Source organism: Haemaphysalis longicornis, unplaced genomic scaffold, assembly GCF_048455015.1.
Source record: "Haemaphysalis longicornis isolate Haplotype H1 unplaced genomic scaffold, Haemaphysalis longicornis Haplotype H1 scaffold_5, whole genome shotgun sequence".
NCBI classification, from domain to species: domain Eukaryota; kingdom Metazoa; phylum Arthropoda; class Arachnida; order Ixodida; family Ixodidae; genus Haemaphysalis; species Haemaphysalis longicornis.
The window spans coordinates 85,459,101-85,474,030 of NW_027526385.1; the positions used below are offsets into that span (position 1 = coordinate 85,459,101).

The following is a 14,930-nucleotide window of genomic DNA, read 5'->3' on the forward strand; positions in this document are numbered from 1 at the left end:
ATATTTATCCCATAGAATATATCCCATAGAAGGATAGAAGTTTGACGGTAATCTAACGGTTGCCGTGATAATAGACACTACCTAAATTTACTTCTGAAACGTATGTAGACATGCAGTTTCCATCGATGAATCGTCTCTTGTGCGCAGTGGATAAACACATCATAATTTTTTATGGCTACGGTGAGGTGCGCGACACACCACGGCATAAAATCTTTCGTCAGGATTACCAGTCCTCCAAAATTTTCCGAAGCATTTCTAAACGACGGCATCTGTTGGCGTTCTATGAAGGTAGCCGTTGTTATCTCGGTTATCGCGAAGGCCATCGCGCTCTTAACAGCACCAATAGGGAGCTAAGTGCCCTCCCAGTCGAGGCAAAACCTCCGGCCGGGCATAGGCTCAGCGACACCGCCTACGAGCGCTCTGTCGAGACGCTATCGCCGTTGCACACTCACCGGTCATCCTGGAAGAGCCTTGGATCGAAGATGAAACAAGAGATGCCTTGGGACGGCGGGCAGAGACAGGACCAGTTAGCCTACGGCTTGGAGCGCTGAGCGAAGCCTTCTTCCGAACGCGGTCGCGTGAAGACGTGACACGACGACGATGACGATATGATGATGGTGATAATAATTTTGCGAATGAAAGTTTGACATCCACCTGAATGCCGCCATACGGCTACAAGGGAAAGCTATACAGCTTCCTCAGAAACTCCGCAGTTGAAGAAAAATTCGTCCTGGTCTAGGTTAAATAGCAGTGGACTTAGTCCACCACCTTGTGGTACACCCTTTTCTACAGCGTAGTAAGATGGGGGGTGGCTTGGATTAGAACCCGGGACCACCGCTTAACCGGAGCAGTCGCTCTACCAACTGAGCTAACCAGGAGGCTAGTCGTTTGTAGGGCGAGAACGAATTGATCAACAACTCGAAGTAAAGGAGAGGTGTTAATCAACCAGATTCAGGGAAAATCCCCAAGGTGGAACAAGTTTCTACGAAGGAAAGTTTCACATCCACATCCACATATGGCTACAAGGGAAAGCTGTACGGCTGCTCTCAGAAACTTCGCAGGTGAAGAAAAATTCGTTCTGGTCCAGGATGTCAAGCTTTCCTTTAGAAACTTACTCCACCTTGGGGATTTCTCCTGAATCTGGTCGATTAACACCTGTCCTTTACTTCGAGTTGTTGATCAATTCGTTGTCGCCCTACAAACGACTAGCCTCCTGGTTAGCTCAGTTGGTAGAGTGACTGCTCCGGTTAAGCGGTGTTCCCGGGTTCGAATCCTGGACCAGGACGAATTTTTCTTCAACTGCGCGGAGTTTCTGGGGAAGCTGTATGGCTTTCCTTTGCAGCCGTATGGCTGCATTCAGGTGGATGTCAAAATTTCCTTCGCAGAAATTTACTCCACCTTGGGGATTTCCCCTAAATCTGGTCGGTTGACACCTGTCCTTTACTTCGAGTTGTTGATCCATTCGTTCTCGCCCTACAAACGACTAGCGATTAGACAACAAACGGTTAGCTCAGTTGGTAGAGCGACTGCTCCGGTTAAACGGTGGTCCCGGGTTCGAATCCTGGACCAGGACGAATTTTTCTTCAACTGCGGAGTTTCGAGGAAGCTGTATAGCTTTCCTTTATAGCCGTATGGCTGCATTCAGGTGGATGTCAAACTTTCCTTCGCAGAAACTTACTTCACCTTGGAGATTTCCCCTAAATCTGGTTGATAATTTTCGGTAAACCGCACTGCCATATCTCAGAATTGCGCAATCATTGTGTTAATAAAAAATGCGGTTGATCCCTCATAGGAACCGGTAAAACACGAAAGTGAAATGTGCCTTCACAGGAGCAGTTAAATGTTTATTGTGCATTGATGTTAATTTGCACATCGCTATATCGTCGGTATGGCACCGTTATACACATCAATGTTAAACACTAATTGCACGCGCCGGAGCATTGCGTAAATTCAACTGAAACGACAGGGGCTCGCAAACCGTGCGTGCGAACGAAACCAAACGGGTTGTCAGCGAATCGTTTGGTGAACACACGGTCCGCTGCAGCGAAAGGAGCAGCGGACCGTGTCACGAGCGCGAATTCGCAAGTCGTAGGCGCTGGCATCAAGGCTTCGCTTCGCCTCTCCTAGACGGCAGCACCATCTTAAGGGAAGGATATTGTCGTCCTATTTACGCGCCTGTTCAGAGCGCAGTTGGGAGCACGCTTCGTACCTCCCGTTGCGGCGAAAGAGTTCGTGTCTCGAATCCCGGCGCCATAGAGTATCCGGCGCAGCCACGTCAATCGAAGTTTTTCTGTTGACGTCATTTCCGTGACGGATATGACGTGAGTGAGATCTTGGTGGACCCCTGCTTAAAACACTTAATATAAAACCTAGATGGCAACACGAGGCTGCCTAAGGGTATTTTAAATGCTGCATGGAAAGAACTGAGGATCCAGGAAAGAGATGAAAAAAAGAAACCGAGAGAATGGAGTAAGAAAAATGCCGAATTTTATAAGGCGCAAGAATATAAAAACAGCTAGCGGAAACTGAGCTGTTAAACAACTTGACGACATCGCGGCAAGAACGTCTATCGACAAAAAGGACACATAAAAAGGACAACAAATCAAAGGATAACATTTCAAAGGAAGCCTGATTTTCGACTCTGTCATGGTGACTACACACGTGAGACAGAATTTCGAAAAACGGTACGTACTCACTTATTCTGCGCCTGTTACGACAAGCAAATGAAACTCTTTGTAATGCTGCAGACGCGTCCTAGTTACAAATTTTTAAAAAATTATTTCTGGGAAAGTCTTCAATAAAAATCCATCGTGGCACTTAACCCTGTTTATGGTCCTCGAGGATGAAAGCCTGGTGATACTTCTTAACAAATCCCTTACTGATGATGATTATGAGGTTCCTGATTATGAGGTACCCAAATAGGGGATCGGCCAAACATCAAGGGTAAGAAAAGAGATGTTATTTATTTACAGGCTCCCGTAAATAGTAAATTTCGAGAGGTTGGCAAAATTTTCTGAGAGTAAAATCTAAGATTTAAAAAAAAGAATTGGGAGGACCTCAAACCAATTACGTAAGTTTCGGCGTAAAGGAATCCAATCACAGCTGGAATCGATTTGAGTTTTCTATGCTCAGGATGGCTGAGCACAGATCCCTTACTGCTCCATGATTCTTCGTCTTTTGACGGAAATTATTGTTTTCGTGGTTGTTGTGTATAGTGTTGTTGTTGTTCCTTAAGCCATTGAGCATACCCAATCAGGGGATGTACCAAACATGAGGGGTTGCTTGGCTTTCCTGTTCTTTCTCGCTATGCTAAAGAAGCCGCGAAGTATGCACTATTTCTGTTTGCGCATGCGTGCATCGTTTTGTAGCCAAGCTGCATTTAGTACTCATTTTACCATTACAGGTAAAATATTGCTCAAATGAACTCAAACGACATTACAGCTCAAATGACCTATACGTTTCGCCTTGGCTGCAGGCACTCCTGGGAGACAGGTGCCTGCACCCAAGTCTACAGTGGCCCTCAAGGCTTTCAAGGCCTTTAACATTTGCATGGCCGGGTCACCACAGAGATATAACCGGTGAGCGCTTCGCGGTGTTCATTGGAGTACACCAAATGCCCTTCTCTCCACGAATGCAAGCCATCCCCGCTCGCTCAGCGTCCTCATCGACCTAACGGTAAACTGTATAGTGCCGCACCTTCCGAAGAGCACGGTGCTCCTGTGGTCGTCACCGGAGAGGATTTGCCCCTCCTCCCCAGGGGTGTAGCCAGGGGTTGGGGGCACACCGGGCCCGTGCCCCCCCCCCCCCCGAAAAATGTTTTGTGCCAGGCTGAGGTGCGGTGGTATAAGTAGCCTGCAGAACCGCCTGAAGTCGCCTGCAGGCGCGGAACCTGCAGTTTTAAGGACATTCTTGTTCATATAAAGCTGAAAACAAGGGCTACGTCAACGTATGATCCCTGTGCCCGCTCCAGATGCTGTACATGTCAACATATACAGCCCGGCTACATTTCGCGCCGGGTACACCGAGCAGCGCCGGGAACCTGCCGCTAGCCGATCGAGGCAGTTCCGCTGTTTCGCTGGCGGAACAGCACGGCCGGGAAATGGTGGAACAGCAGGAAAAGCCTCATATAGGCATACATGTGGTCTGGACCACGGTGCTCCGTGGTCTGGACTTTAGCCTGTCATTCCTTATCTTTACACTGGTACAAAGTATAATCACGTGACAGAACACGTCACTGTATTTTGTTCAGTCAACTATCAATCCTTGAAATGTTTCTTTTTCTACCGAGATCGCATTTCATTGACTATTGCAGTTCCATAATTTCTGCTGTATGAAAAGCATTGCTTTGCCCATCTTGTATTTCCTCCACATCGACAAAACGGCACAATTCTCTTTATTGTGGAGGTTTGTCTTTTTGCCACTATTCCATTGTTTCCTTGACCTCTCTCTTGGTTAGAATCAGCATTCGATTTTTGCTTAGCCGGAATTTTACTGAAGACATGTCTGTTCGATTTAACGGATGAAAATAGAATGAAATTTAAGAAACGTGCAACATGCCCAACATTGAACAGCAGTGCAATAAGGTTTTCCGTTAAGCGTAAGTTTACTTAAAGGAGTACTGACACGAAATTTTTATGTGACGTTTTTTTCGCTGCTATGCGTGCCTACCAGCCCACTAATCATAGAATGACAGATTAGACGGTCGAGCGCAGCGTAAACATTCATTTACGGCGTCGTTTATTCGTGCCAGTTTCGGTTTCGACTGAAAAACGCTGAGCGGCCGCCATGACAGCATGTATAACATGACGTCACCATTCTTGCCGTATCGCTGCTCGCTCGCGCGCGCCCAGACCGGCCGAGGTTTTCGCCGTCCCCACAGGCCCGGGCAGCATGACGTCAGTTCCAAAATGCATGACGTGTACACACGCCCGAGCAGCGCGCGCCAACCACAGCCAGCGCGTCGGCTTCGTCACGGGAGCCCCGACGTCGGCAGTTTGGGGCACGTAGCAGATGATGTCACGTTGGCCCGCTCTGGGCTTTCTCGTGCGGGCGAAGATTAAAATGGATTTTAAATATGTTTCACTGAACGGTTGCTGTTGAAACTTGCTGGGAGATATCTCCTGATAAAAAGGAAGCGTTTTACATAGTTATCTCAGCTTTGAAATTTCGTGTCAGTACTCCTTTAACAAAAAATAACAAAAAGGTGATTGCTTAAGGACAAAGACACCCTTTCGCTAGCTTTACCGCCATTATATACGAATGTGCTGCACGTACGATCCACTGCGATTCGAAAGTTATCGCGGGAAAGCTACTCTTTCAAATGAAGCAGAGAGAACACGAGCTTCAGCAAATCTTCCATGCCAGTTTCGTTATCGTCGGCGTAGATAAAAGGCAACCAAGTCTGTGCTTGATAACAACGAATGTAAAGCTTGAAACCCAAAGAGCGGCATGTCAGTCGGGCGGGGCATTGTTGTAGCATGGAACAGCCAACAAAGGAGAGAAGAGTGCGAAATCTTGATTTTCATGGTTCCGAAACGAAACCGTAGGACGGTGGCCCGCGTGGCCGCTCGATGCTGCCGCGATAACCTTCAAATCGTGCTCGACTGCATTAAGAAAACTTATTAGTCCCTTTCCTAAAGTAAAATCTAAAACGCGAATTTTGATAGTAAACACCCAGTGTTGGCCTCCACAGGCTCCACTTCCGCCTGACGAACTTCGGGGACCGCGCGCCACTCACGCGAAAACTCATGGTCACGCTCTCGAGCGCGTGCCCGCATAACCGCCTGCTCTACGGACGTACGAATCACCCGTGGCCTACCCATGGACCGGCGAATGGGGATTTAGGTAATCATCATTATCATCGTCATCATCATCATCATCATCTAAGCTCCTTAAGGTTGGCTTTGCTGTTAGTGGTCAGCATACACAAATCTAATGTTAAAGTCAGTTATTTGAAGCTTCCATTGAAAAACAACGCGCAAGAAGCCTTGCCTGCACATTTCCCCGCCCCATCTTTTGGTCGACCGCGGCACCCCCTCCCCCCGAAAAAAATTCCTGGCTACACGCCTGCTTCTCCCCATAGACATGAACTGACGACGGAACTTACGCTAAAGCTTAGCTGCTCGGGACATGGCCTTCCTTCTGTCTAATGGCAGCGTAACGTTAATGTGAATCCGAAGTGAAAAAACTGCAACCCCAAGAGTCCGCCTTCAGAAACGTTCTGCTTGAAGGCCCCGGTGATAACGCCGATGTCCTTGTACCTACATGTGAGCCAAATATCGACGGTCTTCGGGGGCAATTTTTCTGGACAAACACTTGAAGAGCGTTGTTAATGGAATGCACAAACGCAACCAGCAGCTACATCCATTCACTGCCCTCTCCCTGCACGAGCGCGCACCTTTGAAAGAAGTCTCCGAGGAATATTGCAGACTTATCTCAACGTCATCAACGCTTTCACCCCGGCTTGTGCGTGTGTCATCCTCTACGAACTCGGGAGTGTCGGAACCAGCACTTGACCTTCTTTTTGCAATGGAAGAGCTTTCCTCGGCAATCTCCGATGTGAATTAATCCGGAGCCCTCCACTACGGCGCGCCTCATCGCCTGCGTTGCGTCGGCGCGTTAAACCCTACAATCAATCAATCAATCAATCAATCTCCGATGTGAGCAAGTGATCCCCACCAGGCCATGATGGCGTCAGCTGTGAAGCCATAGCTCATTCGTCACGGCCTTCTCAGCTGCGTCTTTTAGAATTCTTTAATTCAATATGGCAGAGAGGTAAAGTGCCTCCGGAGTGGAAGCTTGCAAGAATAGTACCACTTCTAAAACCCGGGAAAGCGCAAACAAGCTACACATCTTTCCGGCCTATTGCTTTACTCACTTGTGTTGAAAAGTTAATGAAAAAAGTGATACATTCAAGAATGATCTGGTTTCTTGAGAGCAGGAAAACTTTCCCCCAAGAAATGAATGGCTTCCGCCAAAACAGACCATCCATAGGTAACATCCTCGCTGTAGTGTCTTCTATCAACGAGTCACTCAGTTCTGGCTGCACACCAACTGCCATTTCCCTGGGTATCAAAGCTGCCTTCGACTCGTTCTTCCACGCAGCAATCCTTGCCGCTCTTGATGACCATGGTCTCGGAGGCAGGATATACGCATGTATAGCAGACTATCTTGGTGGACGGCATCTTTCTATGTCTAATCCAAGCGATCCCACATCTTACTACGCTGCAGAAAAGGGTGTACCACAAGGTGGTGTACTATAAGTCCACTGCTATTTAACCTGACCCTCATTTCACTCAAGCAAGTTCTGCCACGCAGAGGGAAGATCACGCTATACGCAGGTTACATCTGTATCTGGTGTGCCTCATGTTCTGGACGATCTACACTGCCGCGCCTCCAGAAAGCTATCCATAACACCTCCAGCTACCTCGCAGCCCTCGATCTTCAACTCTCCCCCGATAAGAGCGTAGCCATGGCCTTCACACGAAAAAACATGGATTGTTATTTACTGATTCCAGGCGGCCGCGCACTCATCATATGCACGAGTACACAGACTTCTTGTAATTTTGATTGATTGATTGATTGATTGATTGATTGATTGATTGATTGATTGATTGATTGATTGTAGGGTTTAACGCGCCGACGCATCGCAGGCGATGAGGCGCGCCGTAGTGGATGGCTCCAGATTAATTTTGACCACCTGGGGATCTTTAACGTGCGCCGAAATATCGTACACACGGGCGTTTTTGCTTTTCGCCTCCATCAGAAAAGCGGCCGCCGCCGCCGGGAACCGAACCCGCGACCTAGTGCTCAGCAGCGCAACGCAAAAGCCACTGAGCCACCGCGGCGGATTTCTTGTAATTTTAATAAATCGCCCCTTGACCATTGTCACCCGGCGTTAAACGGTAACAGGCCCGCATTTCTTCGGCCACACAGGTTTTGGAAAGTCTTGCGGGTTCACGCTGGGGCAGTGATTGCCATTCAATGGCTATGCTGCACAACAGCTACGTGGATGGTGTGCTGAGGTACAGCCTCCCTATCCTACATCGAATATCAGAAACAAGCAAGAAGAGTCTTGAGGCAGCAAGGAACAACAATCTACGTATCTGTCTTGGGCTTAGGGATCTTCGAGCGTCGAACCCTTGCAGAGGCACGTTGTTTACCTTTTTGACGTGATTAGGAAACAGGAGACTCTCCGTCTTCACCTGAGGCATCGTCTTCACCCAAGAAACCACTTTTAACAAGCTGCTCGAGCTCTGGATTCGCCCTAGCAATTGGCAGTATATCCCTGTTACTTCCAAGCCAACTCAAACAAATAATGCCACCGCCACTTTTCCCTTCTTGAAACGTTACTCCCTTACAAATTCAGTGTTGCATCCTTCGAACTGTCCCGAAGAAGACTATTCCCCTTACTGAAATACTACATATCGTGCTAGAAAACATGTATAAAATGCATTCAGCTAAACTCACATATTTACGGATGGATCGCCATCCCCGCAAAGCTCTTCATCTGGAATGTACGTGCCACTTAATGGTGAAATTTTTAATTTTGTCTGGAGTAATCAACGTCATCTAGAGCTGCTGAGCTCTATGCCCTTAAAGAGGCAATTGTTTACATCGTACGTCACGAGTCGCATCAGTGGAGCATATTTACAGACTCCAAGGCAGCTCTGCAAGTTTTTTGAAGGAGGAGCAGGTCTTCCCTCACCATACCGCAGCCTTCGATATCTCCTACCTTCACCACCTCGCTTGCATTGCTGGACACAGCTGTATAAAATGGCAATGGATACCAGGCCATAGTGGTATTATTGGAAATCAAAAAGCCGATGAAGCGGCCCGTATGGGCTTTAACCACAGGAAATACCGAAAAGGGTTCTTTAAAAAAAACAGAGGCTTAATGGCGCATTGATTTGCAGCAACTGAAAGAAACCGGTTGTGGTTTAACAAACCGAATAACCAGGTCTTTTTGCACGTGGTTGACCCGGAGTTAAAATCAAGACTTACAAGACAGCTCCCTCGTAGCCTAGAAACATACCATCGCCTACGACTGAGCTCGGCTTACACCATTAGTTATCTTTTTCGCCTCGGACTGGTGACCAACCCGCACTGCGACAACTGTTCTTCTGTAGAAACGGTTGAACATTGTTTGTTAGAGTGCGTGACCTGCATGCACCAAGATCTCGTTTTTTTTTTTTGAAGATAATGAACGCCTAGAACAAGGGGCGGTAACTCTAAAGACTATCCTAGGACCATAGACTTGGCCAAGTCAGCGTCACGCTCTAAAACGTTCTTTTTTCCTATTTGGAGGACATTGGTCACATTTCAAAATTGTGAATTCTGCGACACAATCTGAAAAATAGTCCGTCAAGCACGTCAAGCCACGCCTGTTTTTTTTCTTTTTTGCCCACCTCTTTCTAGGGCATTTTTTCCCCACATCCCCGATTCCTAGCAGAGGAGCATGTAGGCGATTGCAAACGCCGGCAAACCTCTCTGCTTCTTTAATAAAGAACTTTCTCTCTCTCTCTCTCTGTCTCTCTTGTCTTTGAAGCGAAAACGAGTGTCCCGGTGTTTTTTCAGTACGCCTTTCGAAGCGCTCTAGCGCGAGGTGTAAACGAGTTTCCTAGTGTTTTAGTACCGTGACTACGTGAAACGGTGGTTATGACGACGGCAACAGGAGGCGCTAACACCCCAGCCTCTAAGAGGCTTCGCCCCTAAAAATGTGGATGGGCAGGTAGGCCACCAGATTGTTGCACCGTGCAACGGCGATTCACGCCTTAAAAATGCTCATTATTGCATTCTATGGTTTCTGCATGGGGACCAAGAGGGATACTCGGTGCATTCATACTATGATATAAAGCCACATCAATCTTGATAAAGTATCGTCCCACAATTTCAATTCTGTACATCGAACCTCTGTATATAGAGGCTGGTTACAAAAGAGAGCGGCTGGAAACCATGATTACGAATCAGTAGCCACTGTCAGAATTTTTCTACGATCGGTGGTAGATTGTTAGTGGTATAAAAAGGCAGAAGGATTTTTTTTTGATGGGCATAAAAGGCAGCTATACCGAAGTCGCCTAAGATCGTGGTCGGCGCTATTCCCCAGCTGCCTCTGCCTACACGATCTGCATGGGACGTCAAGGACACCATAAAAGCAAAATAAACGGTGACATTGGTTTATTTTTAAGAAACAGCCTTTGTTAACTCGCTCTACTCTATTCCGGCCCCACAAGGCGTTGTTTTCACCAAAAACGATGGTAAGTATTGAAGAACCTCCAAGTGTGACTGCCCAACGTCAGCGCTGATGTAACGTGGAAAAACCGATTTATCAGTGCGTTAACGGCGTCGTAGCAATGAAGGGGCACGCTGAAACAAAACTCGAGGCACCACTGTCACAGACCTTATTTTTACAGCCAAGCTTTGTACCTCTACCCCAAAGGTTCTTTCGCGACTGTTTGAGTCAACCGAAAACTCCCCCGAACAAATAAAAGAAGTGACTGGCACCGCCAGGAAGCGAACCTAGAACAAATACAGCAATGGGACGAGAGCCCGTTGTCTTACTGATTGAGTTTCGAGCCCACGTGGAGACTGGGGAGGCAGACGGTGCACTCACCGAGCACGGGTTTAACCCCATTTCCCCAGAACGCAATAGTGCCACGCAACCTCTCGCGCCGCTCTGCGCACCGCCCACGGAAAGTGTAGCGGCCGTGTGCGCGCCTTGCGCATGCGCTAGGAATTAGTAAAAATTAAGGGAAGCTGACACCAACGCATGGCATCTCACTGCTCCTGCGTCTCTGCAGTCGATCTCGTCGCCTCCGTCAGCGGCGGCTGTGACGGTGAAGTGGGTTCGTCTAATACCGGGTTGAGCTTCCTTTAATTTTATAGAAAAAAGAGTTTCCACTCATGTACTTCACCAACAGAACTCAATTAACCAACCGCCATTCATAGATCATGCATTGATTTATTCTTAGCAAAGAATATCTCTTTGAAGTAATAAAAGGTGTGGTTAAGTGCGTTTCACTTGTCTCTCGTTTCGCTCTTTGTAGAGCCACGTGTGGGAATCCAAGAGATGTCGAATGGGTAATCGATGTGGGGTGTCGTTTAGAGCTTCGCTTTCCTACCACCTTCACAGGGTGGATCACCGCGCATTTTTTGCGCTGGCTTTGATCAGCGGCGTCCAAACGCGTGAATGTGCGCCTGTGACGTCATAAGGGCTGGGCCAAAAATGGTGAACGGCAACAACTTCATTCACTTACGAAGTTATCAAGCTTATTGTTTAGAGCTGCCATTAATATCGACATCATTGCCATTGGGACAAAGCCATCTTTTGAATAAACCAAACGTATTTTTGATTAAAATCTCTATGATTTTACAAATAATTTTACAGAGAAAATGATTTTACGAAGAAAAACTACAAAGATTTTTTTTTTCGCAATAGACCCTTTGCAAAAAGGCGGGCAACACTGAGAATTCAGCGGTGGCAACACTGGTGGACGCCATGAGAAAGGAAGCAGGTCGTAGGAACGCTGTTGCGGTTGCCTGTTTTCGCCCACGGCTTCACGAGTCAGCTGCCCCATAGAGGTTTTATTGCTTGTTTCGTGTACGCGCTAATGCTCTTGTAGCATATCAAAGCACGATGCCCTCGCACTGCTGCGTGTCTCTCTGCAAACGGCACGGATACGTGAACGATACCGGACAAAAGGTACGTACGATGCGCGTATTTAGCGTCTCCCGTTTTATTGACAATCTTCTGGTCAATGCATCATTTTTAGGCGTTATGATGAGAGTTGCGTTTCAGGTGCCGGTAACGACTCATGCCGTTATCCGTTATTAGCGCCGAACATTTAAACAACAGAATTGTTTCGGTGCAGCCGATTCGAGCCTGCATGCGTGTTTCGTTCTCGCGCTGACGGACGGTTTCGAGAGATGTAAACTGCAAACGCGATCCTCCTTTTTTTTTTTTTAGAGAGCTGTTTTGCGGTACAGTTTCACATGCGGGTTACGACCGCCGCAGGTTGGGCGCCTAACATTCAGGCTGTAGAGTGGTGTCGGTGCAGCCAAAAATTCGAGTCGAGCCTGCATACGTGTTTTGCTCCGTTTGTTTTGATATTTCGCCGGCAGTAGATCAAGAACGCGAACTAAGTTATTTGTTGTCTTTACATTATGCGCATTCTGTTCTCTTGGTGTTAACGGCGCATACCGTGCATTATGACGCCGTACTCGAACAGAATTAGAATCCTGCTTTTCATTAAATCTCGATTTATGCACGAACACTTGGAATAACACTTGTACGAATTGTAGTGCTTGTGTGTTGCAGGTGAAAGAAGCATCGAATACACATGACAACTTGAGCACTTGTTTGCAATTTGTTTATTGTGTTGCAGGTGAAAGAAGCATCGAATACACATGACAACTTGAGCACTTGTTTGCAATTTGTTTATTGTGTTGCAGGTGAAAGAAGCATCGAATACACATGACAACTTGAGCACTTGTTTGCAATTTGTTTATTGTGTTGCAGGTGAAAGAAGCATCGAATACACATGACAACTTGAGCACTTGTTTGCAATTTGTTTATGTGGTACAGGGGAAAGATACATCAAATGTTTATACCTTGCATAACTTATTTGCAGGTGTCCTACCACAAGTTTCCGACCGACATGCAAATAAAGAAAAGGTGGATTACAGCGATCAAAAGAGATGAGGGACAGTATTTTACTGTCTCCAAAGCAACAAATGAGTGTTCGGAACATTTCGTGGAATCCGACTTTTGGTCAAGTGTAGCATGTGGCCGACGGCTGCTGCGCGACACCGCTGTGCCATCAGTGTTCGCCTTCCGGAAAGTGAAGCCCCAGAGGAAGCCACCCCTCAACCGGTCAGTGCCCCCCGAGTCTGCTGTCAAACGCAGCAGGAAAAACACCGACCAAGCAGACAGCGTGCCACCAGTCAACAGTGAAAACAGCCATCCACAACAGGATGCTTTTGTGGAGGCTGCTCATTCTGAATTGAACCACGAGAGCAATGCACCACTGCAAGAAATGTTTGTTGAGAATGAAGTTTTGCCGCAGCAGCATGCTTCAAACCAGTGCAGGTGTGGCGACATTATCTCAGGACTGCAAGAACAATTAGCCACAAGCAGGAGCAATGAATTAAGGCTCCAAAAGGAGCTAGAGGCGCACCTAGTAATTAGGCTGAGGCTGCAGTCTGAGATCCAATCTCACCTTGACATGCGCAGGAACAAATCCAAACAGCGAGCAGAGCTTGAAGTTCGGCTCAACAGAAGCACGGAAACTGAAGTAGAACTGCAGGCAGAAGTAAGCCGACTTGTACAAAGACTAAGCAATCAGGACAAAGAATTGAACTTGCTGCCTGATGAGCTGCCCAGAGCAATTTGAGGAAGATGGAGGAAGGGTCGTGCCCGTTTGGAAGTGAAAAATTCCAAGACAGTGATGAAGACATACAGTTTTACACTGGACTGCCACGGTACAGCTCTTTTGTGAATCTCTTAAAATTTTTGGAGGCAGGCGAGGACGGAAAATTCGTACAAAGGCCTCGCAAAAACAGCAGCGGCCAGCCAAGTTATGTCAGCAGCGGGCGAAAGCGGAAAATAACAGCCGAAAACCAGCTGTTCCTGGTTTTGATAAAGCTGCGTTTGGGACTATTTCACCAGCACCTTGCACACCTATTTGAAGTTTCTACGAGCACCGTCTCAAGAATCTTTTCTTCATGGGTAGACTTTATCTATTTGCGGATGTTCTCCCTAGATTTGTGGCTGCCACGGCATATAATTGATGCCACCATGCCTCCGGCATTTGCTGAAAAGTACAAGACCACCCGTGTGCTCCTTGACGCCACCGAGATTAGGTGCGACGTCCCATCATCGATGGTTACTCAGTCAGAAGTGTCCTCGCATTACAAATCGACGCACACCTTCAAGGGGCTTGTTGCTGTTGCACCTTCCGGAGTGCTTACGTTTGCGTCTGAGCTTTTCACTGGTAGGACTTTAGACAGAGAGTGTGTGATAAAGAGCGGCTTACTTGACTTGGAATTTGAGCCAGGTGACTCAGTTATGGCCGACAAAGGCTTCCGCATTGAAGACCTCCTACAAGAGAAGGGTGTGACTTTGAACATTCCGCCTTTCCTAAAAGCGGGCAAATTCACAACCCAAGAGGCGCAGAAGACGCAAGAAATAGCAGCCCTTCGAATTCACGCTGAAAGAAAGATTCAACGTATTAAAGCTTTCCATGTCTTCGATCGCTCCATCCCCATTTTACTAGCACCTCTGGCAAACCAAATGTGGGGAATTTGTGCCGTGTTGACGAACTTTCAAGCACCGTTGCTAAGAGTTGCCGATGATTGAAGGCAGCACAATGCGAAAATAAAAAGTACACTACTCTGCCTGAAAAATACACTTTATTTTCGACATTCCTTCATTTACAGTCGAACCTCGTTATAACGAAGCAGTATCGGGAAAGTAAATGAGTTCATTATGTCCAATATTTGTTATAATTATAGAGGTACAAATTGGCTCTAATAAATTGGAAATCTGGCTCGCGCAACAATCCTAGATAAAAACGCATTGTTCTAGGCTTCGAACCCACTATAAACAGGGGTAGTCCTTATCTATCTCCTTGTAGCATTTCAAACTAAACAGACAGGACCGTGAGAACGTGAAATTGCAACAGAACAAAGTTTGTTCGGCAGCAAGACGTGTTGTTGGGCGAGTTGGTTCATGTTACAACAATAAGATTTAGCGCAGCAAACGACACAGACGGTGAAAAGGATGGGACGGGCACTAACTTGCAAAAGGTGCAAGTTAGCGCCTGTTCCGTCCTTTTCACCGTCCGCGTCTTTTGCTGCGCTAAATCTTATTGTTCGTTCGGCAAAGCAGGCTGGCTTTCTTATTTATTTGAAGGAGGATGTGGCCTTCGCCT

The 14,930-nt window shown here is 47.2% G+C and overlaps 1 protein-coding gene across 1 annotated transcript; it reads left to right on the top strand.

The window, feature by feature from the left end:
* The first annotated feature begins 13,396 nt into the window (after window positions 1–13,396).
* Window positions 13,397–14,547, top strand: LOC144139807 (uncharacterized). Its single transcript, XM_077672061.1, has one exon. The coding sequence runs from the start codon at window positions 13,397–13,399 to the stop codon at window positions 14,354–14,356; it is 960 nt and encodes a 319-aa protein (XP_077528187.1). The 3' UTR covers window positions 14,357–14,547.
* Window positions 14,548–14,930: the final 383 nt, after the last annotated feature.

Excerpts from the sequence above, each read along its gene's own strand:
- LOC144139807 (XM_077672061.1), top strand. The coding sequence starts at position 13,397 with ATGGAGGAAGGGTCGTGCCCGTTTGGAAGTGAAAAATTCCAAGACAGT.